Source organism: Centrocercus urophasianus, unplaced genomic scaffold, assembly GCF_019232065.1.
Source record: "Centrocercus urophasianus isolate 14NV4802_14NV808 unplaced genomic scaffold, USGS_Curo_1.0 seq_14, whole genome shotgun sequence".
Taxonomy (NCBI): domain Eukaryota; kingdom Metazoa; phylum Chordata; class Aves; order Galliformes; family Phasianidae; genus Centrocercus; species Centrocercus urophasianus.
Window position 1 is genome coordinate 15,871,241 of NW_024884586.1, and position 24,550 is coordinate 15,895,790.

General features: G+C 34.1%; 1 protein-coding gene across 2 annotated transcripts in view; it reads left to right on the forward strand.

Moving 5' to 3' along the window:
* The window catches only part of FUT8 (fucosyltransferase 8), a 37,258-nt gene extending 13,015 nt beyond the window's left edge, over positions 1-24,243 (forward strand). For both annotated transcript variants that reach the window (XM_042813633.1, XM_042813635.1), the window contains exons 4-9: positions 2,365-2,479; positions 8,539-8,776; positions 12,395-12,641; positions 14,406-14,582; positions 19,394-19,544; positions 23,297-24,243. In XM_042813633.1, coding sequence (XP_042669567.1) covers positions 2,365-2,479; positions 8,539-8,776; positions 12,395-12,641; positions 14,406-14,582; positions 19,394-19,544; positions 23,297-23,614 — 1,246 coding nt within the window. In that variant the 3' untranslated portion in view covers positions 23,615-24,243. The remainder of the gene's footprint in view (positions 1-2,364; positions 2,480-8,538; positions 8,777-12,394; positions 12,642-14,405; positions 14,583-19,393; positions 19,545-23,296) is intronic.
* The last annotated feature ends 307 nt before the right edge of the window (positions 24,244-24,550 follow it).

Below are 24,550 nucleotides of genomic sequence, written 5' to 3' on the forward strand. Positions count from 1 at the left end.
TTTTAAGAAAGTGTGGAGTGATATTTCAAAATATGAAAACAAAAAGAAACAACGTAAGAGAAGACATTCAAAAATGTTTGGCTGTATTCAACCTGTGTACTCTGTATTTGCAATGTTGACTTTGGGTACTGTAAAGATCTTGTGCTGCAGGATGCTCTTTTTTGTTGCCTCTAGTCCATAGTACGTTTGTTCTTTCACCTTTAAGGTCTGCTTTTTTCATTGTCATGTCAGTCTTAGTAAGCTGCAAGATGACTCCTAGCCTTCCCATGTGCAGCCTTTGGCCTGTGAGGCACTGCTGTCTCTGGGATTTTCTTTTCCCTTAGGATATTCAGTAGCCACCTAGACTGTTCTTCCCTACACGCAGTCTGACCTCTTCCCTGAAAATAAGCATAACTTTAGAATGAACCAATAAAATGCTGTCATTGACTCTGATCACAGGATTTTGGGTGTTTTGATTGTTGACGTTTTTCTCTTTTGGAAGAGTCCTTTTGTTGACTGAAGTAATGAAGAATGGTTGCCTATGTATCTTAACTAAATGAAATTTCTTATGTTAAGTTGGCATTATATGTACACACAGAGTTGAACATTTCTAATCTAAATTATAGTATGAGAAAAATATTATTGTTAATTTTAAGTACTTACAGCAGTATCTAATTTCTTTGTTATGGGGGAAGCTGACGTGTGGGTAAGAAATTTTGAAGTGACAAGATAGCTGTTGAAGCAAAGTAGCTATTTTCCTTATGAACAAGGTCTTGTGTAATATGTAAGACTTGTTTCTGTAGAGATGACAGACTTCAAGACAGTTTCTGTGACTCAAGCTAAGTAGTATTGGAGTTCCTTGTTGACCTTAATGCAAATGGACTATTACTAACACGATAGTGCTTCTACTGTCTGATGTCTAATCATTATTTCTTAGTTGTGTCCTTGGATTGTGAAGATTTTCTCCGAGGGTGCTGGTCTTGGCAGATGTCTTAGTCCAGTATTTCATCACTACTTCTACTGAAGGAACAATATAGTCTGTTGCAAGTATATTATAGTTGCTAGAGGGAAGACAGTCTTTGAGATCAGCTTTATTTAACAGTGGAAAGGCTGTTTGATATAGAGTTAATGTAAAAGAACAGGTTAAACTACTAGTTGTTGTGATTGTATCCTATATTAGCATTCTGTTGTTTGCAAAGTAGTTTTGTTACCCATGTTTTATTCCTTCTCTTCCCCTTGAGTTGTTATTTTGGCTTTTGTGATAGCTGACCAAACTTTGATGAGTAGTATTTGGCATCCTTTCAATTTGGTGACTAATATATATATATTTTTGTCCTCTGAGTTTTTATTGAACTACGGTCTCTAAGATGCTGATACGTGTGATTTTTGTCATGTGACTAGGATAAATGTCTAGCTTTAAAATGTCTTAATGTATTTTTTGATTTTTTTTGAGACAGATGAAACATTGATCCAGATTCTTTGATTCTTTACGCATTCTATTTTCTAGGAGCAAAATACTTTTAGAGCGCCTCCGAGATTTGAATTTGTGTTAGAAAGCAAAAATAGCAACAACCCATTAATGCTGTTAGTTAGAAATACAATGAAAAAACAAATGTGACTTAATAAATATCTTAGCCCTTACAGTATCCTCTAATAGGCCTGTTCAGATTCATCTTTTGTCTGTGTTTTCCTATCTTGGGCCTGATCACTGGTCCACCTACTATTAGCTCCCAGTATGGAGACTAACCCTGGTCATGGGTATTTGTCCATATCTTTTATAAGTCTGTATTATTAAGCCAAAGTGATGGTCTCTCATGCTCAAATGAACACAGCAGCTGTAAACTGAAGAATGCATGTTTCCCAGCAAGAAAATCAAAGGAAGTCTCCGTAACTCCAAGTGGTTAAATGCTGGGACATGTTTAACTGTGACAGCTGTGTCATGATTTGTGTTATAACACCTGTGAATTTTTTGGTCCCTGGTTTACTTCACAGTTTTATAGGAGTAAATATATGTATACATAAAAGATTCTGGACTTGTTCCGATACCTCTTTCATGAGATCATAAGGTTAGGTTTTGTGGTCACATGACAGTATTTACTTTCTGTGGGTTCCACTATGTTCAAAGAGCATCTTCTCTAGTGTCCGTGAGAATGATTCAGGATGTTTTTTCTTTTATAGCCCATCTCCTGTGTAACACTATAACTATTTATGGTTATGGAACATATGTTAAATGGGGAACAGTGTCTTTCTTGATTGCTGTTTAAATTCTGGGGTTGGATGAAGAAACTTTTTGAGACGATAACTGAAGTAACTTTCATTTTTCTTTTATTTCATTTAATACTCTTGTGTTGTAATATTACAATTGTTTTCCATTGTTGTTTATAGGTCAATAATGACAGACTTGTACTACCTCAGTCAAACAGATGGAGCAGGAGATTGGCGAGAAAAAGAGGCCAAAGATCTAACAGATCTGGTGCAGAGGAGAATAACTTACTTACAGGTAAAAAGAGAATGCTTTTTAAATGAAGGGAAACATTAAGAGTTCTTTTGGTAGAGCACTTAGCTGTATCTTTGTAATGAAATAATTGCACTATAGTTTGAAGTGGATGCTTATATATTAATGGAATTCATACAACAGAAATAAGAAAACTTATGTCAAAAACAATTTTGTGTGTGCAGCAGAACAGTATTTCAAGCAAGAGAGTTTAATAAGAAATTGCTGGTTACAGTTCTAATTGTAACTGGGCAGAAGTGTATCAGATCTATGAGAAGCAATAGACTTCTAAATGGAACATTCAAATATGTGTCATCTATCTCTCTCAGATTTTTATCCTTGTTTCTGTGCCTTAAACAAACAAAAAACCTTAAGGTGCAAACTCCTATCCTGCATGCCTATTCTCAATGCTGGGCATAAGGTTTTTGAGTCGTTATGAAGGTTAAAATGCCTATTATGTAGGGATTGATGATCCCAAACTGAAATGTCTAAGACTGTATTTTGAATGCAAGTTAATGTGTTTTGTAGTAATTATGTTTAAAAATACCTGTGTGGTTTTCAGGATTTTGAAGATTGTAGTGCTTAGTATGGAATGCAAAACAGTCCATGGTCTGAAACTGCAGATATGCACCTCTACTAATTATGTGACTGTACATAAAAATAAAAAAATAAAATAAAAAGAGCAACAGTCTCCCTAATTCCGGAAACCAGAAACTTGATGTGGAGCATCCTAGTAAGATTTTTTCTTGCTGAATAATCATAGTACCGTATGGCATTCTTGCTGGGACATGTTTAACTGTGACAGCTATATAATTTTGGGACATCTCCTTGGGAAATCATTTAGATGAATGATTGTGAATAGTGATGACTGCAGCTTCATTTGGATGATATTATCATAAATTTGATTTAATGAGGCTACATTTAGTTTGTTCCTCGTAGTCTGAGCAATACTTAGAAAAAACTAGGAGCCTATGTTTAACCAAAAGACAGTCTTTTCAGAGATGTTCATCATCAAGCCATTGAAAAGAACAGGTAAAAGAAGTCTCTTCTGTAAGTTATTACCCAAGGGCTTCAATAGTACTGTATATAGTATAATAATGTGTTTTATGTGTGATAAAGCAAGCAAACAATTAGAAGAGTAGTATTTCATTTTTTTTTCACTCTTTTTAAAACGTACCTATTTCAGGAAGTTTGTGATTTTACAGTGCCATCTCCCACTAGCAGAATATTTTTTGCTTTCAATTTGAAAAATTCAAAAATGACATTTTGTTTAACTTTGGAGATTGAAAATGTATGTTAGCTGAAAAACATGACTATAGTAATTGTATCATCAATGAATATACAGGTGCTATAATTATGAAATAAACAAGAGAGTTTGGCTAAGCAGGTTATTATACCAAAAAGAGAATAACTAGAGAAAATTTCTGTTGTGTCCCTCATTCTCCCCCCTATACTGTGAGGGGAAGACAGTATGTAAAAGAACTGTTAAAAGTACCACCATACAGAGAGGGAAATAGAAGATTGTGTTAAGTATGTTTGTGATAACTAAGATGACGTGGACCTTTTCTTGATGTCATTCACTCAAAGCTGATATTTTCACTAAAATTTGAGTGAGGTTCTCTCCTCTAGAAGACTGTAACATCAAGGAATAAAGAATTTAGTGAAAATGTACATGCAGAAATCCACACGTTTGTCAATGAGCATTGTATTGTTTATGAGGTTGCCTGCAGCAGAGTGCTTGACTATTCTGCTTTTAACTGTCTTGATTCAGTGGATGATAGTACGTTTCCCTAAGCTTTGAACGGTACAAATAACAGTTGTTTTTCTTACAATAGAAGGTTAAATATCAGTGTTTACTTTTTCTAATTTGTGGTATGTTTTGGTGACTAACTGCCCGCTTGAAAACAGTGGAACATTATGAGGCATTGAAGCATCACTTTTGACATTTTTTCTGTTTGATCTTGCTGACTCTGTGAATATGCTATAAAAAAAACTGTGGGTTCTTTGAGTGCTGGGAGAAGTGAAAGATGGGAGCCAGGAAATAGTCCTAAGACTATTTTTGCTTAAACAATGGCAGGGAATGTTCCCAGGCACTGGAACATAGTATTCTGTATTCTTATTAAGTTATTAGAACAGTTCCTGGCATACTTTTGACTCCTATTAAGTAGTTTTCTCCCAAACAGTTCTTTGGCTGTGATTGAGAGCTAGCGCCATACAATTTTATTTATCTATTGTGCTTCTACCCTGTTTTAAGAGGTTTAGAGAGTTTGATAACAAGAGCAATCTATTTTGCACCAGTCAGACTATTAGGTACGTTTGGATTCATAGTATAGATGTAGTCTATGCATTTCAAATTATCATACTTCTAATAATTTTGATAGTGGCCAACATGTTGACTGTGAGCCAGCAGTGTGCCCTCATGGACAAGAAGTCCAATGGAATCCTGGTGCTCATTAAAAAGAGTGTTGCCAGCGGGTTGAGGGAGATTGTTTTTCCCCCTTCTTTACTGCCCTTGTGAGACCATGTCTGGAGTACTGTGTCCATTTGTGAGTTCAAGAATGACAGGGAACTTCTAGGGAGAGTCCAGTGAAGAGCTAAAAAGATGACTGGGGCCTGGAGCATCTCCCTTGTGAGAAAAGGCTAAGAGACCTGGGACTGGTCGGCCTGGAGAAGACTGAGAGGGGATCTTATAAAAGTCTGAGGGATGAGTGTCAAGTGAACAGGCTTAGCAAGGGGCCAGGCTTAGAAACAGAGCAAGGGGCAACAGGCACAAGCTCGAACACAGAAAGTTTCATCAGCACGTGAGGATTTTTTTTTGTTTGTTTGTTTTTTACTTTAAGAGTGACAGAGCACTGGAACAGGCTGCTCAGGGAGGTTGTGGAGTCTCCTTCTCTGAAGGTATTCAAAACCCACTTGGATGCTTTCCCGTGTAACTACTAGGCAACCTGCTTTAGAAGGAGAGTGGGACTTCACAATCTTGAGGTCCTTTCCAACCCCTGTGATTCTGTGATTTTAGTTGATTTTTTACTGCTACTGTTGTATGCCAATAATCTGAAGTGAAAATACAACAAACTCTAGTTTTGGATCTACATTACAATAGGAAAGCACTATGGTTTTTCATTGTCCTTCATTGATTTACAAATTTAGTGGACTGTTTTTGTTTTACTCATTTTACTCAGTCATTCATCAGGAATAAGAAACAGTGAATGAACTTGTGGTAGAATTAATGTGCTAGAGACCATTAAAGCTATTTAGTCTTTTGATTTACATAGAACATACGAGACTAGAAACACGATCTGTTCTGTTCTCACCATTCTTGCTGGTGATTCCATTTAAAATATTGCAGTTTGTTTAGGGGAAAAGTAAATACCCATTCAGTGGTGTCTGTTTCCCAATATAGGTATAATTTCCATCAAAACTTATTCCATGTTTTTCTATCTATTTATACAAATACCTTCCAGGAGTTAGGTCTCTCTCTTGCTTTTTTTTCCTTCTTTTGTTGCTGTTATTTTAATTATATTTTTTAATATCATTTATTATATACTTACATAATTTGTATTTTTCCTCATTTTCTGAGGCAAAAATAGTTGTATTTTAGATCAATTATTGCAGATATCTGTCTTTAATACTATGAGTATTCTGCAAAAGCTGTACTGAAAATTCTGAGATTTAAGTATGCAGAAGCATTTCATGCTGTTAAGTCATAATCCAATTACACTATCTCTTCTGTCATAATAAAACTATAGATTACAGACACCTGCACTGAATTTTGAGTTATGTACAAGAGAGAAGGCAATCATTAGCATATACAGACACAAATACAGTTGAAAATACAATTGAGTAATAAGATTTTGGATTTATAATTCTGTGAAAATATGATTTGTGTTCAGCAATATCTGCATTGTGAATATTCTGTGCAGTGCCAGTCTTGTTGTGTCAGGAGAGATGTGATAGCACTAGAAAACCTGAAGAGGATGATCAAATGTGTGGAATGGATAGTTCCAAGAAATAAGGCTAAATAGATTTCAGTCAAAGAGAACTGAGAAGGACGTGTAGTGTATAAACATCTACAAAATATTACCATGGAGAAAGCAAGTGGGGTACAGCAGTCTAGTCTCTTTTTAAGAAGACATGCTAAAATTAAAGGACTTGTACTGTGCTGCTCTTGCCAAGCTAAGGTTGAATTTAACAAGGCTTAAACATTTGAGGCGGTCAATCCTGATAGTGTGGAATTCACTTCAGTTTCATTAATCTTCTTGTGAAGATTTGTAGTGCCAGGCTTTCTCTGGTGAATCAGATACTAGAGATAACTTTAAATAACTTTATTTAAAGGTTTTTGGTTCCTGTTTAGCATATCTTAGATAAAATTCTGTGAAAATAATTTTTAAATGAATTCAGGAGAGCTATTTTTAGTAAGAGAAAGTAACAGCCTAAGTCAGTAATTTAAAAGAAGCTGCTCAAGGTTATTCCTTCAAACAAGCAAATCAATTAATGTTAATTAAATCCAAGACTAAACACTATTATTTCTGTGAGTACTGAAGCAGTTTTGAGGGCTGCAATGTAATATGTTATTTCCCAGCTGCAGGAAAGATGTCAGCCATACTTCTGTAACTCTGCTAATGGCCTGTTCTTCATTACAAAGGTTGTTAAGTAATAAGAAAAAAATACAGTGATAGATTTCTTGTAGAGGAAACCTGGATCTATCACTTTCCTTGTAACCTAGGTATACAAGGGCATTTGGATTTCCTGTACAACTTCTCTGGGAAAGAAGGAGCTGGAATCTCCCAGCACTTACAAGGTGCAAGATAGCAGCATATTCCCTTTATTTGAGTGATAGTTCAACTGTATCCATTTAGCGGGCCACCCAAGATGCTTTTCCCTTAAAATGAGAAAAGTGAAATCCTAAAGTAAGATGGTGATGTTTGTTTTTCAGATCTGAATTGTTTTCCTTCATAGTTGAATTCCCAAGTTTTTTTTTTTGTTGTTGTTGTTGTTTTTTTTTCTTTTGGCTAAGTATTGTAGGTCTTGGATTATTCAAATTATCTTTAAGAATGCTGTTCTTCAAAAGGTACTTGTTGAATGTGGGAAAGACCTGATTTGTTGTAAAGCTTGAATTACAGAAAACTTTATTTAAAGATGGAGTGGTGCAAGAAAGTTTCTGTTTGTGTTCCAAATATCAGTATTCTCCCAGTTTAACTGAAAACTAAATTTACATCCTAGAGATTTTATAGGGGAAAAGAAAACATTTTGGAATGTGGAAGTATATTGAGAGAATGTAAGGGCAAATATATACAGAAATCTGTTTTACAGAAAGGAAAACTTACGTAGATTTTGCTTCCATCTCATTCAAATACCTAAAAATATTTAGCAGTTGGTATATCTAAATATACTTAGCATTCACATCCCATGCACATTTGGAAATATAGTGTATTATTTTACTGATAGTATGTTCTATCTTCTATCAATCTATTCAGCTGTCTGTTTTGTAATCTGTAATTTTGTAATATGGTGTTTAGTAAATTAGTGTGGGAAGCAGTCCATTAATAAATGTTTTATTCTGTAGCCTGGAGAATTGAGAATTTTCTTTTCTTTTTTTTTTTTTTTTCAATGTTATGTGTAGACGTTGAAAGAGAAATAAAAACTTAGAAGAATGCCAAAAGAATTAAAAAAAAAAAAAAAAAAAAAAAAAAAAAAACCATTCCAAGACTGAGAACAATGTGCTTATATGTGAATGTTGTGTACAAATATTAGAGAATCATGTTGGCTGTATGTAAATTCTGAATACAAGTATTAGCTTCTTCCTACAGATTTACAAGTGAGAAACTGATTGAAGATATTCTATTGTATATTAAGATAGTGAAGAATGCTCAATACCAGTTCACATTCACTGTGAAAATCTTGCATAAAATTTTCATGGAGCTGAAGCTTGCTCATTCATTTTAATGAGATGTATTATAGCAGGATGACTTGTGTGATTTATGACATTTGTCAGTTTTTCACAAAAAAGCATGTATGTCTTTGTGTATATCTGCTCCTCAACTTTACTTTTTCATCCATATTTACAGAACCCAAAGGACTGCAGCAAAGCTAAGAAACTTGTCTGTAATATTAACAAAGGCTGTGGCTATGGTTGTCAACTTCATCATGTAGTCTACTGCTTCATGATTGCTTATGGCACTCAGCGAACGCTCATTTTAGAGTCTCAGAATTGGCGCTATGCTACTGGTGGTTGGGAGACTGTATTTAGACCTGTAAGCGAGTCCTGTACTGACAGATCTGGTACAACCACTGGACACTGGTCAGGTAACAATTAACTCACTTAACTCAACTCCTATTTATTTATTTATTGCAAATTCTATCGTGTAGGGCTATTCTGGTAACTCTTCCTTTAATGTTATGTGAACCACAGTAACAATGGCTGCAATTGTATGCATAAACGTTTGAATTTTATTTATTCATTCTACTGAAAAATTAACATTCTTATTAAGAGGACTCTACTGCTTTGGCAGAGATTTTTTTCTTAATAAAAATTTCATATTTTAAATATAATCTTTCATCAGTCTGCCAATGTGTTATGAGCCAGATATGAATTCAATTTTTGTGGGAACTGAAATGTAAGTAGAAGCTGTTGTTGTAAACTTTAAAATAATAAAGCATGTTTGAAGTATAAAAATAACGTAAATATGAAGAAAATGTGGTCAGTGGAAATTGACACACATACAAAAACCATCTTGAAATATATTTTAATATAAACTAAACAGACTTCAACCAAACTTCAAGTTGTAAAAATAATAGCAAAGTTGAAGGTCTTGCTATATGTAGATCCATACATTGATCCTTCCTATTCTGGGCTGAACCATTTTGCTAGTTAAAAAAAAAAAGCAACCGTATATTCAGATGGGCATTCATGTTTGAAGGATCAGATAGCTTTATCTCAAAGAAAACAGAGCATTGATTTTAATAAAATTCTTCCAGTCAACATCATAACAGACTAGAAAACCATCAGCATAATTTTGTAGTTTTCCCTGCATATTTAAAACTTTTTTTTTGTATTTGTCAAATTGAGTAGCTGTAGTGATAGATGTGTAGATGACTGGCATTTCCTTCTGAATTTATGCTAAACACTAGAAAGAATTTCTTATGTTAATTTTCAGTACAGATAACTTTTATGTGAACAACTTTGAGCTTTTAAAACTGGATTTTATAGACTCCCCCTCCAAATAGTTTTAAAATAGTAATCTGTAATGGTTTAAGTAAGTGCAGGAAAACACAGTTGATTTTAAGACTCTAAGACTCTTCATATTAAAAATAGGTAGGTTTAGAGATGTATCTTCATCATGGAAGATGTATTAGAGTAGTAGAATTTCAAGTTTGGTAGTATGTCATATTAATAACAAGTACAGGCCACGTAGTAACTGGGAGATAAATAGATATTCTAACAATGGGTAGGGAATGGGTTAACCTATGGACAAAAAACAGTTAACAGTGCGAAACAAGTAAGAGAGGTGCTGTGCTGCATTTCTGGTTATAGCCTTTTTATTTGTCAGCACTAGTTTAGCACACGGTGTGATACTCTTACTCCAGAAAGGAATTTTGGCTCAGTAACTCTGCTTAAGGATAGATAACTGATAGTGTTGATTGTTAATATTAGTTGGGCCTATAGATTCAGTAAGGGAATGTCAGAACACTGTTCTTTACTCTCTTTCCAGTATATCAAGAAGGAAGTGGTTGGCAGCAGTGAAAGTGGCTTTGGGACATCTGAAAAATGTTAAGGTTTTCAACAGAGAATTGTATAGGCTACATCTGTCGATAAGAGACTGTGACGCTAATGAGATGTTTTCATAGCATATGGTTTTTTCTCTAGAAATGCAGGTGGTACAGCATGACATCCTCAGACCAGTACTACCCCAGTGCCATAATGGCTATATACAGTTTACTCTTTGGACTAACAGTCAGAGCTTTTAGATCCTGAGTTGACAGAAACTGTTCTTTCCCTTGTGTTCGTTCTTTTTTCTTGTTGACAGACACCTTAGCTATAGATTTTCAATGATGCTTAAGGTTACATATCAGCAAGAATGATCAAATGTACAAGCCTGATGCCTTTATCCTAGAGTCACAAGAAATATTCCATTTCTGACATGAACATGGTTACACTGTATTTCAAGAGAACTCTGAGCTTATCACTGGGGTTGGAAGTTAACGTCAGTGCTGGAAAGAGGAAAAAAAAAGTTTTTCCCTTCACTGCATCTGTCTTTCTATCCTGTGAAATGTTTGGTGTGTTCCAGCATTTCATTATATTAAATACTATACAAATACTTTATAGTAATAAATACTTTATAGTAATAAACTTTGAAAACTATTTTTTGGGTTAACAATGTAGGAATCCTTGGATTCCAGTTTTTAACTACTTCTGTGAATTTTGATGACTGTGGCCATTGTCTCTTTTGTGAGACTCAAAACTAAAAGTATCTTGAAAGGATGTTTTTAGCAATAAAATTTTGAACTGCAAAATCACAGTTTTATGTTATCACTGCAATATGCTGAAAAAAGGGTAGACCTCTTTCTCATTTTTACTTGCTGATTTGTGACATCCTGGTTGCATTCTCCAATAATACATTGAAGAAGGGTTATAAACTAACTGAGGCGGGTTTTTTTTATTTTTTTATTTTTTTATTTTTTTATTTTTTTATTTTTAAGTAGTAAAAATAAAGGAACAATAAACAGAAGAAAAAAACAGATTAAATCAGGTTAAGGACAGGTCACAATAGAGTTGGAAGTTATTTCTGCAGTACACGATGGACGATACAATTTGCATGCTTAAATAATGGTGTGTTCTCCAATAAGACCTGCAAACCATTAGGATGAATCATGAATTGAAACAGGAAACCTGAAGCAAAGTTTCCTGCAGCTTCATTTGAATATTGTCTTTATAGCCTCTAGGTATGGTTTTACGGATAAATTGTTTTAAGGCAGGGCTGCCCACAGGGGAAGAACGTCAGAGCTGTTCATTCTTAGGGTCATCTTTCAAATATTAATTGAACTATAATTTTTAAAGTATAAGTTCACTAATAATTTTATATGTATAATTCAAGACAGAGGATAAAGATTAGTTATTTAGACACATATAAGGGTAATCTAGTCTTAAGAGAAAGTTCTGTCTAAAACATCTGTATGTTCTCCTTTAGTTGGTATTTAGAAATAACAAATTCTTACATGGAAGTAAATCACATACATCTGTAGTACTTGGTTGTTTTCCTTGATCTATTTAGTTTGCTCCTTACCTTCGTAGCTTAGGTTCTTCAAGACAAGAATTGTCTCTGTCAGTAGAACAGCAAATTCTATTTGCTGTTTTCTAAATTAGTTGTTCTAATTGATGTTAGAAAAGCTGGAATTTATTAAAATGTATTCAGGAAGTTGAAGGTAAGTGAAAAATTACATTTAAGAAAAAAAGTAAAACCATGTAGTTATTTTTTTAACAGTTTCTTGGGCCTTAAACAATTTCTCTACTTTTGTCTTAAGCAACTGAATTTAAGCATTTTAGATAGCAAGTTATAGTCAAGTAAGCCTCACTCCACAATAATGCTCTGGTCTTACTGAAAAGGAAAACCAGGTATAAATATGTGAACAGAAACACTTCTTAGCTTTTATTGATTGACATCTGCTGAGAATTCAAAGACCTTCAACATTGTTTTAGTAGAATAGATAGTTTCAGTTTATAAATAAATCTAGCCTAAAATTGTGTTTTTCTTGTTGTATTTTATTTTTTTTAATTCTGTTCTGGTGAAGGTAGAGAATGGGTTTGGCGATGTTTCTAAAATTGAAGCTTTTGTTTAGCTGATATGTTTGAAATGCTACAAGGCAGTGATAAAGCTTATTAATTAGTAAACTATCTGACATGTCCTGGTATGTATTTTAATACAGGTGAGGCTAATGATAAGGATGTACAGGTGGTGGAGCTCCCCATTGTTGACAGCTTACATCCACGGCCACCTTATTTACCATTGGCTGTCCCTGAGGACCTGGCTGATAGGCTAATTCGTGTACACGGGGATCCTGCAGTATGGTGGGTCTCACAGTTTGTCAAATACTTGATTCGTCCACAGCCTTGGCTAGAAAAAGAAATAGAGGAAGCCACCAGGAAACTCGGTTTCAAACATCCTGTGATTGGGTGGGTATTTAGTTTTCTTTATTTCTCTGTGCATTAATATATGTATACAATGATTCCTGTTCATAAGTTTTTTTTTATAATGGTGTTCCAAGAGCCTGAAGTATTTTGAGGGAGTGGGGGGGTACTTTTTAGACTAAGTCATCATTATTAGTAAGCTGTGCATAATACAAATTGATAGCAAGTATTCCTTTTCTTCTTGTTCTGTTGTTGGAAATAGATGTAGGTTCAGTAGAAGAATTAAATGTCCTTTGATATCTAGAAATGTAACATTGAATTACATTCATGTAATTGCCTTGCAGTTTTTATTCCAGACACTTTTCTATCTGTGTCTTCTTCTAAAGAGATTGTAACCTTTATCATTGACGGAAAGAGTGTACACTTCACATGCTGCAATCCACTGCTAATTGTCTTGTTGACTGCACTTGATCATGGTGTGTGCCTTTTCTGCTGATGTTTTAATTGTTGCTAGCAGCATCTATGGATTGGAAAGCACTGTATGGGGAGCTGTAGGGAGCAGGAAGGTAGCTATGTGCAATGAAGCACAGCTTGTGGAAGGAAGGTTTTTACTGTCTTGTGATGTGACAGTTTTTGCTGCTGCTTCCTTTACTATATTTTTCTTTCAATACTTCATCTTTCTTTTTCTAATATATAGTAGTTCTGTCCAAATATTAGTTCTTTAACTGGCTTTTAACCATTGACCTGATAGGCTACTTCTCTACTGGCATATCTTAAGACTTGTTAGGTTTCAAGAGTAGTAGGAGGATGTATTTCAACTACCTTTATTCAAACCCTGTCTTATAGTGGTGTCCCAGTATACCTATGATGCAAATATTCTTATTTTGCTTATTTGCTTATGTATTAAACAAGCATTGCTTGATAATTTCTGTCGGTAAGAAATACTCAGTATGTTTTAATTGAACCTCCTTCATTTTTTTTTATTTCAGTTGCTCCCTGCATTCTTTACAAGATACGTTGCTCCAAAATTAATGCCTCCTATTTATTTCCGTGGAAACTACAACAGATAAAAAGGACGTGTTCACACTATTTGATAGAGCAAATTCTCAGCTACGAAACACTAGTTTTTAACATATTCATCACCATTAGCTATGCACCAGTGATGAGCAAAAACCTGCATGCTACTTGCTTAAAAATCTGAACCAGCAGAGATGACCCACTGCCACTGTTCCCAGTGCTGAAATGCATTGCTCACTACCTCGCTGTGTTTGCGTTCACTGTTTGGTCACCATAAACATTCAGCAAGCATCAACGAGTGTTAGTGGGTGCCATTTTTTCTATGTGGAGGAATTCAGTAATACGAATTTGCTTCACACGTACTTTCATGTCAGGCACCATTTTGTCAGTCTGCCCTTCTGCTGCCATCTGTTTCACATCAACAACACGTAATGAAATATTGGTGGGAAGGTTCAGCCTCTACTGCCATACCACCAGCATCTGCCTCTGGCATTGTGGGCCCAACATTAAATTAGGAGGCATTACTTTCAGAGCAGCCTTCCTATATTACATTCAAGAGGAGGCTCACAGTAAACTTTATGTTGTTAAAAAGTCTAATATATGTTTCAGATCTTGCAGTGAATAATTTCTCAAGTCAGCATGTCGTGATGGCTGTCAATGACTTCTAATCATTCCTTGTTTAATGAACGGATTCAATTTGCAGCATAGGCATGAAATTTAAAGTTAAGATTTCACTTGTTTAAGTATGCGTTGTGTTTACATTCTGAATTCCCAGTTTCTGTCCTGTTCCAGTGTTCATGTTCGGAGGACAGACAAAGTAGGAACAGAAGCAGCGTTTCATCCCATTGAAGAATATATGGTGCATGTTGAAGAGCGGTTTGAACTTCTTGCTCGTAGAATGCATGTTGATAAAAAGAGAGTGTATTTGGCTACAGATGACCCTTCATTATTGCAGGAGGCCAAATCCAAGTAAGATGAACTACGATTATCTTACAGTTTGTTCCTTCTAATTACTGTTTACAGTTTCTGGCTATTGTGGGCTCAGTTTTATGATCTTTTATGCAGTAAAGAATTTCAGCTTCCTGTACTTTTGATTTTTCTCTTAGAAATTCTTTTCATGGATGTTCTTTTTTTTTTTTCCCCCAAGTATGCATAGATTTAAAGCTTAATTCTAGAAGAGTTTAGCAATATCTTTGACTACATAAAAGCAACCCAACCAACTCTCTAAAGGAGAAGTAAAATATGAGTAATATAAACGCACCAAACTTCTAATAAAACATGCATATTAAAAGAAAGTATTTGGAAATAAAGTTGCCAACTAGTTAATATGCTAAAAAATTTCACCTGTCCAAACACTACCTTTTTGTGAGTAGATGGTCCATGACTTGGAAGTGACCCTTGAAGATCACTGAGTCCAACTTGGGATATTCCTCGATTCTATGATTCTAGTTGCCAGAGGAATTTTTAAAAGTTAGTTGAAAAAATTGTGACTTTTTCAAAAAAATTATACATATTCACTATGTAAAATATGTTTTTGTTTCTTTTTTTTCGTTCAATTCATGAATAAATGTAAGGTTTGTCTTTTATGTAGATGGGATTCTTGGTCTCTTTACTGCTCTTTGTCTAATAGCTCTCTAGAACATGGCTGTGACAAACTTTTCCTAGCTATATGATATCCCTAGCTCGTATAGCAAATGTAACTGTTCAAACCTGTCAGTACACATATGCATTCATTTACTCATAATGCAGCCTCTGAATTTTCTTTGTGTATACAAGGAATAGGAAACTTATTTTCTAACAGGAATTATTTGCAGCCTTGCAAGCCTGTGTATTTCAATTGTGTGATTTCTATTTTACATCTATAAAAACCTGCTGCTTAAAGTTGGGGAAGTCAGAAAAAACTAAATGAAATATATACAATGCCACATATGATGGAAATCTAATCCATCTTTTTTTTGTATATATACAGACAAGAACCATAGCAGCAGCAATTAGGGTAGCATAACATTTAAAGTGCAGATCTGAACAATGAAAAGACAGGTAATACAAAAGTTAGGTTGTAATATTTAATGAATTACATGGTCATAAATGACATTGATTACTCCTTGTAGAATAACAAATTTGATACTTCATTACCAATCTTAGACATTTTTTTTCCTGTTTTCAACTTTTGAATCGTTAGCACTGTATGCTTTAAGTCTGTGAGTAAGATACATTAACAATGTAAAGATATCACCCCAATCTGCAGATACTAAACCTTACAGGAGAATTTTGATTTAATGTTAATAGTTTTGCAGCTGGTTTGGCTCAATTTTTTTTTTTTTTTTTTTTTTTCCTGGGAACAAAACTAATTACATTTGACTAAAAACAAGCAAACAAAAAAACCCCAAGCAAATAAAGTTCTAGTCACACTGCTTTCATAGAAGCAACTGTCCCATTGTATTTGAGTAACTTACATTAGATTTGATATTGGTTGCAGAAGAAGCTCTGTCTCTACATGAGAGCAATTGTCCATCAAACAGTATTGGAATTTAAATAATGAAAATCCTGCTAACATACACACAAGTGTGTTCTTTATATCAAGAAAAATATTTCAAACTATTCATAGCCATAAAAACAGTACTGTTCTGGCTTGCAGTTAGATATCTGCACAGTACAAGTATGGTAAGAAAGGTAGTAGAGATAGTAGTCTCAGTTTGTAGCATTTATGAGTGTTTTTGCCTTTTTTGGAGTCACATTTGGAAAACGAAGTATGTTTTCAAATTTCGGATGATGACTAACAAGATGGTTAGAGACTAACTGTAGTGATTATGGAATAAAAGTACTTGAGAATTTCTGGTAAGCAGAGGTTATGACACTTGTCACAGATAGGATTGCTGTAAAATGCTTGTTCTTTAGCTGATTTAATGGTTTTCAATAACAAACTCCTGGATTTTCTAGTGTATGTATTTCTGGTCTACATTATTATTGACAGCATCTTCTTTAAGGTGTACAGTGTTCAAAATACTGCAGCTGAACATGCCTGTGATGTATTAAGGAACCATATTCAACACCTTTCTAGCTTACATACGAATCCGTTTGAGGGATGTATACTGTGTATAGATGATTCTGTCAGTAAGAGGCTGACATCTTATTATTCATTTTTCGTTTACCTCATGAATACTTACAATGGGCATTGCCAGAGTTCTGTTTAAAAAGGAAAGAAAGAATACACAAAAGCTCGCAATGTACATATCACATTAATTGTCACATACAGATGGGAAAGCAAATAGGAGGCACTTTACCTGTAGAGCTTTAGAAATTCCATTTTCTTTGTTCTTTGTAGTTACTGTGGTAAGAATAACTTTAAATTGAGTATAAAGCACTATATATAGTGAGTGGGAAGAAGAATTAAACCTCACCTGCTGGAGGCAGACTGTTGGCCACATGTGGCTGAGCTTATGAAGATATAAGCTTTGGCCAGTTATTCTGTTTTTCTTTATGCTGTGCTTTCAGCCTGGTTGGAAACAGGATTCAGGACTAGAAGACTCGTTGCTCTGGCTGCCTGTGTCTGCTATTACACTCACATTTTAGGATGTTTAAAGGAATCCTCTTTTTCCAAGCGTGAACATAGCATTAGGATGGGGAACTGGACGGGGTACAAAAAATACTTCTTTGAAAACTTAAGTATGTGAGTAGATCAGTACTAGGGTGGAATCACTGTGTTCAAGAAATGGGTTGAATTCTGATGGCTAAATGATTTAGAATCAACATTACAAAATGGAAACAGTCCAGATTTAAAAGTGACTTGAACACCATTTCCTGAATTAAAGGAGGAAGGGAAATTATCTAACTGTATATGTAAGATAATGTATAGGTAATTTTGGGGTGCAGTGAACCTTAAATTTGAAATAACTTAAAGAAACAGGTGCTGCTTATAAAATTAATTTTCAGTATTTTCAGTACCCCAAGGTGCATAGTAACATTAGTCATACTTCAAATCTTTCTATGAAAATTTAAGATGTTTTGAAGTCTCTGATGTTTCTGATGATAAAGCAACCTACTGTGAAGCTCTTTTACTTTCAGATTCTCTATTTCAGTCTGTGGTATAAGAGGGATTTTTTTAATGCTGCTGTTAGAAGCACAAAACAATAGATGAGGTTTTTTAAAGCAATATCCAAAACAACACTTTTCTTTTTATCAAGTTACTGGACTGACTGTTTGCTAGTAAAAAAACACAGATTCTTTAGGAAAAGATTTCAGAAGGAAACTTAACATAGATGCATTGATTTACTGTTAGAGCAGGTGATTCTCTTGGGAAGATGAAATTTGGTTAAGTTACTTTAGAAATATGTTCAAATTATTTCTCAAATTATTTCAGCCAAGGAGGAAGTTTTAATAAATCTTTTTGATTGACTCCTGCAATTGATGTCCTGATTTGTTAGTTATGGCTAGTTAACATTAGGTGGTAAAGCCTATTGTTTCCTGTTTAACTTTTGGAAACAGTTTTTCTATAGCTTTAGGAGAAAAATGGAATTAGGCATATTTGTACAACATACTTTCGTAATTATGGCAACCATGTATCAAGAGTGTGTATGTAATGTTGAATATAAACGTGTGTTAATTTCAGAAACTTTCCAAGAAATCTGAGTGTAAACCTCCTGATTCTAAGAAACGTTAAGCACCACTTTCTCAGGCTTTGAAAGATCTAGTTACAGGTGTAAGTTATGGCTACTGTAGCATTAGAGCCTGGTCTGTATTCTGATTTTCTTTATTAAGCCCATTAAGATTAATTCTTATAAGTGTGGTATAAGCTAATTTACTATCTCATGTAATATGTGCTTCGTGCTTTGTAGTTGCAATGAGTTTATAACTTTGAAAACTGTATCTATATCTAAATTGTTTTGTAATTAGCTTCATAACATGCCAGTTTGTAGTGAGTGTGTTAGTCACACAAGTTGCACTTCAGGTTTGAAATAAAATTTTGTAACAGCAGTGTAATTATCTTTGTTGCATCTATCTAGACTTTTTCATATAAAACTTCTTTTTGGTTGGAGACTGGCTGAAAATTTGCTTAAACCGTGCTACTTTCAGCCATTCAGTTCCCTTGTAAAGGGTAAAAATATTCTGAAAAAGACTATTCTTTTTCAAGGTTCTAAAAAATGTGTTTTTGTTTTTGTTTTTGTTTTTTTTCAAAGTTGTTGTTACATGTTAGAAACTTTTGATTTCACTTAATATTTTTAAAATTTATATTTCAAATTAAAAAAAAATTCTTTGTGTCAATACACCTTTCTTTACATATCAAAGTTCTAAATTTCCTTCATTTCCTTTTAAACAGTAAATTGTGAAATCTGTTCTCCACACAATCTTAACTGTGGAAAAACAATTTTCTTTTAAATTCAGATTCATTTATTTAATGTGGCCCTTTAGAGGTGACTACTTTTCTTGCAAGGCATCATAATCAGTATCTAATAAAAAATACCTTAATGAACAGAAACAGTTCAGTAAGGACAGTTCTGTATTCCACTTACTAGTAGAGAAAGCAAGATGTGTGCGTGTTTATGTAAAATCAGTAGGATTAACAGAAAACAGCATCCACTTCCTCATATTTTACAGTGATGTCTTAGGCTTTCTTCTTACTTAAGTTCCTTTTGATCAATTGAGGGCATGCTTGGTGGCAGTAGTAATATTCTAGAGTGCAAAGGAGTGACTCTCATTAACTATCTTATCTTACAGCAGCAAAGATGATGCTTCTTAACAACACCAGACGCTACAGTTAACAGTGTATTATATTTTCATAGGTATCCAAATTATGAATTTATCAGTGATAACTCCATATCTTGGTCAGCCGGACTTCATAATCGATACACTGAGAACTCCCTAAGAGGTGTCATTCTGGATATCCACTTCTTGTCTCAGGCAGACTTCCTGGTCTGTACATTTTCATCCCAGGTAAACTGCATTATAAATAAAATATAGAATATATGTACTGATTCTGAATCTTCCTTTTCTTCTTGCTTCTGTTATCTTGGTCTCAGTTCTCTTTCATAAAAATTTCATGGGACTATTGTGATTTTTTTATATAATATCTGAAAATGTAGATGACTTAGCACTGGTTGATTACTTCTCCCCTATTGAATTTATTGGCTTAACTAAGGCATTTCAATTAAGAAAAAAACATTTTCTAGTTTTATATAAAGTTAATATGTAACTTGTACATTTGTTTTTACACAGCTTAGTTAAGGCACACAAGTAAGTAAAAATAATTTTGAACATTTGACACTTCTGAACTTTGCATAAAGTTAATATCTATCTTGTATCCGTCCATCTCTATAATTCAAAGTGCTCAGCGATAGCTTAAACATATTGCTTGACTTAATAGCAGGAGGGACAAGGGAAGGAGAAATTTAATTTCTTATTAGAGACTATTATGTTTCTAGATATCCAGGAACAGGGGAGTAAATGTGAATTCTGGTCACTGCAATCTACAGAGAATTCTTATTGCAGATGATTATGCACTGTGATTTTTTTTTTTTTTTTTCTTGTTGTTTTTGAGCTTGAAGCAAGATGGGTGGAGTCTGTAGGAAAACTGAATCATGTAACTGTCACCATCATCTTCTGTATTACATATGTTACACCATAGTAAATATATTAATTTCATATTCATCATGAAAAGCAGTTTTTAAAAGCTGCTGGAAGGTTTAAAAAATAAAACAAAAAACAGAAAATGGTTTTCTCTTGCATGTGGTAATCCATCTAATTCAGGTACAGCAAAATATCATCAAAATCAAACTGAACATATTTAACCTACGTTCGTCAAATATGCTCTCTGTTTAGGAAAGTGTTCAGTTGTAGATGGTAATAGGTTGTGATCTTATGCAGATGTTCTATTGTGGAAGTAGACACAAAAACTGAAAGTTAAAAAATTACTTCAAAAAAAAGTTTTCTCTAACTTCAAATGTAAATTGTTTTCTGCACTGTAATGAAAAATAAATAAGCATAATATTAATATATGATCAATAGAGTAATTTATTCACATTGACTGCCAAAAGTCATAATTGTGTTATTATGACAAGAAGACAGCAAAACCAGAGAAAAATGTAGAAAAGTCCTTTATCTCTTAGTCGTGCTTATGGTTGCATTTTGCTCACTATTCATCAGACCATGTGAAGAAAACTACTTTTTAAAAAGCATATTTAGAAGATTATTAATGTTGGCTACTTCAGGGCAAGATAGGAATAAATTCCAAAGTAAAAAATCCCTGGTAAGAAAAGTCTGTGAGAAGCCATCCACTTAAAAAAAAAAAAAAAAAAATGCTCTATTCACCTGAATTATTTTCACAAGGTGATTATCAGCTAAGACCTAGGACTGTGTATGTCAGATGTGGTAAAAATTTCACATTCTAAAGGAAGCGTTATGTGCTTTTTGGTAAAAAACAAAACAAAAACAGAAACACAAAAACCTCAAAACAAACCAAAACAAAACAAAAAAAACCCCACAACTTAATGAGAAATCTGTGATGTGATCTGCTATTATATTTAGATAGCTGTGTTTACAACATACCGGATATAAGTGTAGAAGAACAGTGTTTAAATTTAGGTTTTAGAATTGCTTTGACAGAATATATTTTAGGTGAATTGTAGCTGTTGTAAAAGTTGTAAAAATTGTAGCTGTATGCTAAAATAAAGTAGTATAGTTAAAGTCATGAAGATTGAAGGTAACCTCTAGAGGTCATCTGGTATTAACCCCCCTTTGAGAGTACGTTTGAGTTGCACAGTATCCTTGAGCTCTATCCTCATTCTCCATCTCTGTGCATTAACAGTAGATATTTTTCCTGGATGACAGTTTTCAGCAGTGTAAAATTCTGCTGAAGTCTAGAAAGTCTTGTATTAAACTGTAACTTTCAGTAGCTGGGACTGTAATTTAGTCCAACCTCATTTACTCTTAGTGATTTCTTTTGCTTTAATAATTCATACTCCTCAATTTTGCTGGACATGTACCAATGCAAATATCCACAGTGTTTTCTTCTATTGTACTTCTCTAAGATCTCTTGCAGTTTTTTTCTGATGTTGAGAAATATTTTGCTTTTATGGAATTAAAAATTCTTTTCTAACATTTGATATACCATCACTTTCCTTTCATCAATGAAATAAACAGTTTGGCAGATGCTATGGCTTGACTGTAAGCAAAACCAGGCTAATGATGACCATCCAGTATGTAATCTGTGTGAAGAGAAAGTAAGGGTGGGAATTTATTTTCAGAGTGATTTTGGACTGTCTATTCTAGCTTGGATTTTTTCCATTTTCTTTTCCTTGAGAGGGGAAGAAAAAAAACGAAGTGTTCACTACAGAGGTATTTTTAGAAAATTACTGTATGCTTGAATAAGATCAAACTTTTTTGGAAATATCCTATATTCTTACTTGTGCTATGAAAGCTAAATGAATATTGAGTATAAGTTTGTTGTTTAAAAATTAGGCTTGCCAAGAGAAGGCTAAAATCTACCTTGACTCTGTTTGCTCTGTGTCACATTAATTGAAATGTGTGAAAAAGCCACAGAGCAGTAAAACAAATCATAAAACAACTGCAGAATTAAGGTTGTGCATTAAATAGCTATTTTGTCTCTTCAGTCTTCATTTAGATGAAGTTGTAGCTCTGTCTGTGAGACTTATTTTTCCTGATAATCTCACTTTCTTTCAGGGTTTACTAGTCCTATATTTTGCATTGTAAGTATATAGTTTGCAAAGCAAATAAATCTATGAAGAAAAATAAGAAACAATCGTACTTAGTTGAATGTGTAATTCTTTATGTGGATTCTTTGCCTGCTCTTGTTGACAGGTTAGTTTTCTAGGTTCACAGCTATAAAGGAAGCAATTACTGAATGGAAACTTTCAGTGCTTTGTCAGATTTGAAGGATTTACAAGAATGACTCATACTGAAAAGATTTAAAATCTTTCAGAGTTGTGTGTCTCTCCTCATCATTGGGTGCACACATGCAGAGAACAAAACTTCAAAAATCACAAACTATAACATCTTACTAAAGTAATGGTAATCAAAATCAGAGAAAGATATAGTAATCTAGATTACAAGTCAGAGAAATCACAGTGACCAAATCAGGCATTTGACATGTGAGACTGAATGTGTATCTATGAGGCCCGTGCATCCCAAGGTCCTGAAGGCCACTGCCTGATGTAATTGCCAAGCTAATCTCCATCATACCCAAAAGGTCGTATCTGTCATAAGAAGGCCCCAGTGACTGGAAAAATCACACCCATTTTTAAGGAAGGGAGAAAGGAAGATCCAGGACCATCGTTACTACAGAGTAGACTTTGAAAATGTAAGTTCTAAAAGTTCATCAAGAAGTAAAATATACTTTAGTCAAAAAAGAAAACAAATTTGCTTTTATGTTTGATTAGCTGCAAGTTATTCATTTTAAAAGGCAGAATGGCTGGTGTTCATCTGGGAGTTCACGATTTTTACTGAAAAGTAGACCACTGAAAGTAGTTATTTGCTATGTCTATACAGAATCCCAGTTCAGAGCTGCGTGCTTCTTGTTAGCAAATACATAGTGTTTTCAAATACTTCTTAAAAAGTAATCTTGTTCTTCCTTTTGTAAAATATACTTGTTACACATTCTTTACTGACTATGATATATTTTAGGCACACGCACACAATATTTATAAGTTCTCTTTTTTTTTATTTCCAAGGTTTGTCGAGTTGCCTATGAAATTATGCAGACATTGCATCCAGATGCTTCAGCATATTTCCATTCTTTGGATGATATCTACTACTTTGGGGGACAGAATGCACATAACCAGATTGCTGTTTATGCTCATCATCCACGAACTGCTGATGAAATTCCTATGGAACCTGGAGACATAATTGGAGTAGCTGGAAATCACTGGGATGGTTATTCAAAAGGAATCAATAGGAAATTAGGAAAAACAGGCCTGTACCCGTCCTATAAAGTTAAGGAGAAAATTGAGACAGTCAAATACCCTACATACCCAGAAGCTGAAAAGTAGAATAACAGAAAGACGTATGGCAGTAATTCTCAAATCTTTGACTCAAATCAGTCAACATACTAATGGTTTATATGGGATTTGAATTTGCATTTTAACATGCATTTAAAATCAAAGCCTTTGGTAATGAAACTGGAAAAGAAACTGAGAACAAATGGATGGGCTGTTATCTGAACTCACTCCTAAACATTTTTTGTTATATGCACTATCACACATGCACACCACAAACGCATACAGCAGGAAAACTGTTGTTTTATACTTTTTGTCTCTTCAAGATTTGTCCCAGTCAGTAGTCTCATGTGAGCTTTCAGCTCTTCTCTCTGCCATTATATGACAATAATGCTCAGACTTATAACACTGCCATATTGTGTAATTTGAGTAACATGAACATATTTTGTATGTGCAAAATTTAAAACATGGTGCCTATATTTGAAAGATTTGTGACATTTTTAAAAGAGCCATGCCTATTTCACTGATGCGCAAGAATCAGTTTTCAACTGTTAACCATGATCACTGAATTTGCTTCAAAGAGATTCAAATTTCAGACTAGATTTCTTTACAAAGTTTATTTTTAGCGTTCCATTGGTTACTTCTCATGATTAATAAAATAAAGGATACATCCAACAATGAAATAGTCACTGTCTGTTAGGAACTTTTGTAAAACAATGCCATAAACAAATTTGTCTGTGCTGAATGTTTTTGAACATTGCTTTTGATTTAAAGCAAAACAACAGGGGGGAAAAAAAAGGAAGGAAAAAGTGGCAGAACTGGAGTTTTATCAAATGTACATGCACTTAGAATGACAACAAGTGGTGGCAGAGTGGTTCTTGGTTCTGTGGACAGCGGGTTTTAGCAGGATGATTCCAGTGGCTTATTTTCTTACATCCACTTTCAAGCATTTTCTTTTACCCTCTGTTTCTCTTTCAAAAGTTTTTTGTT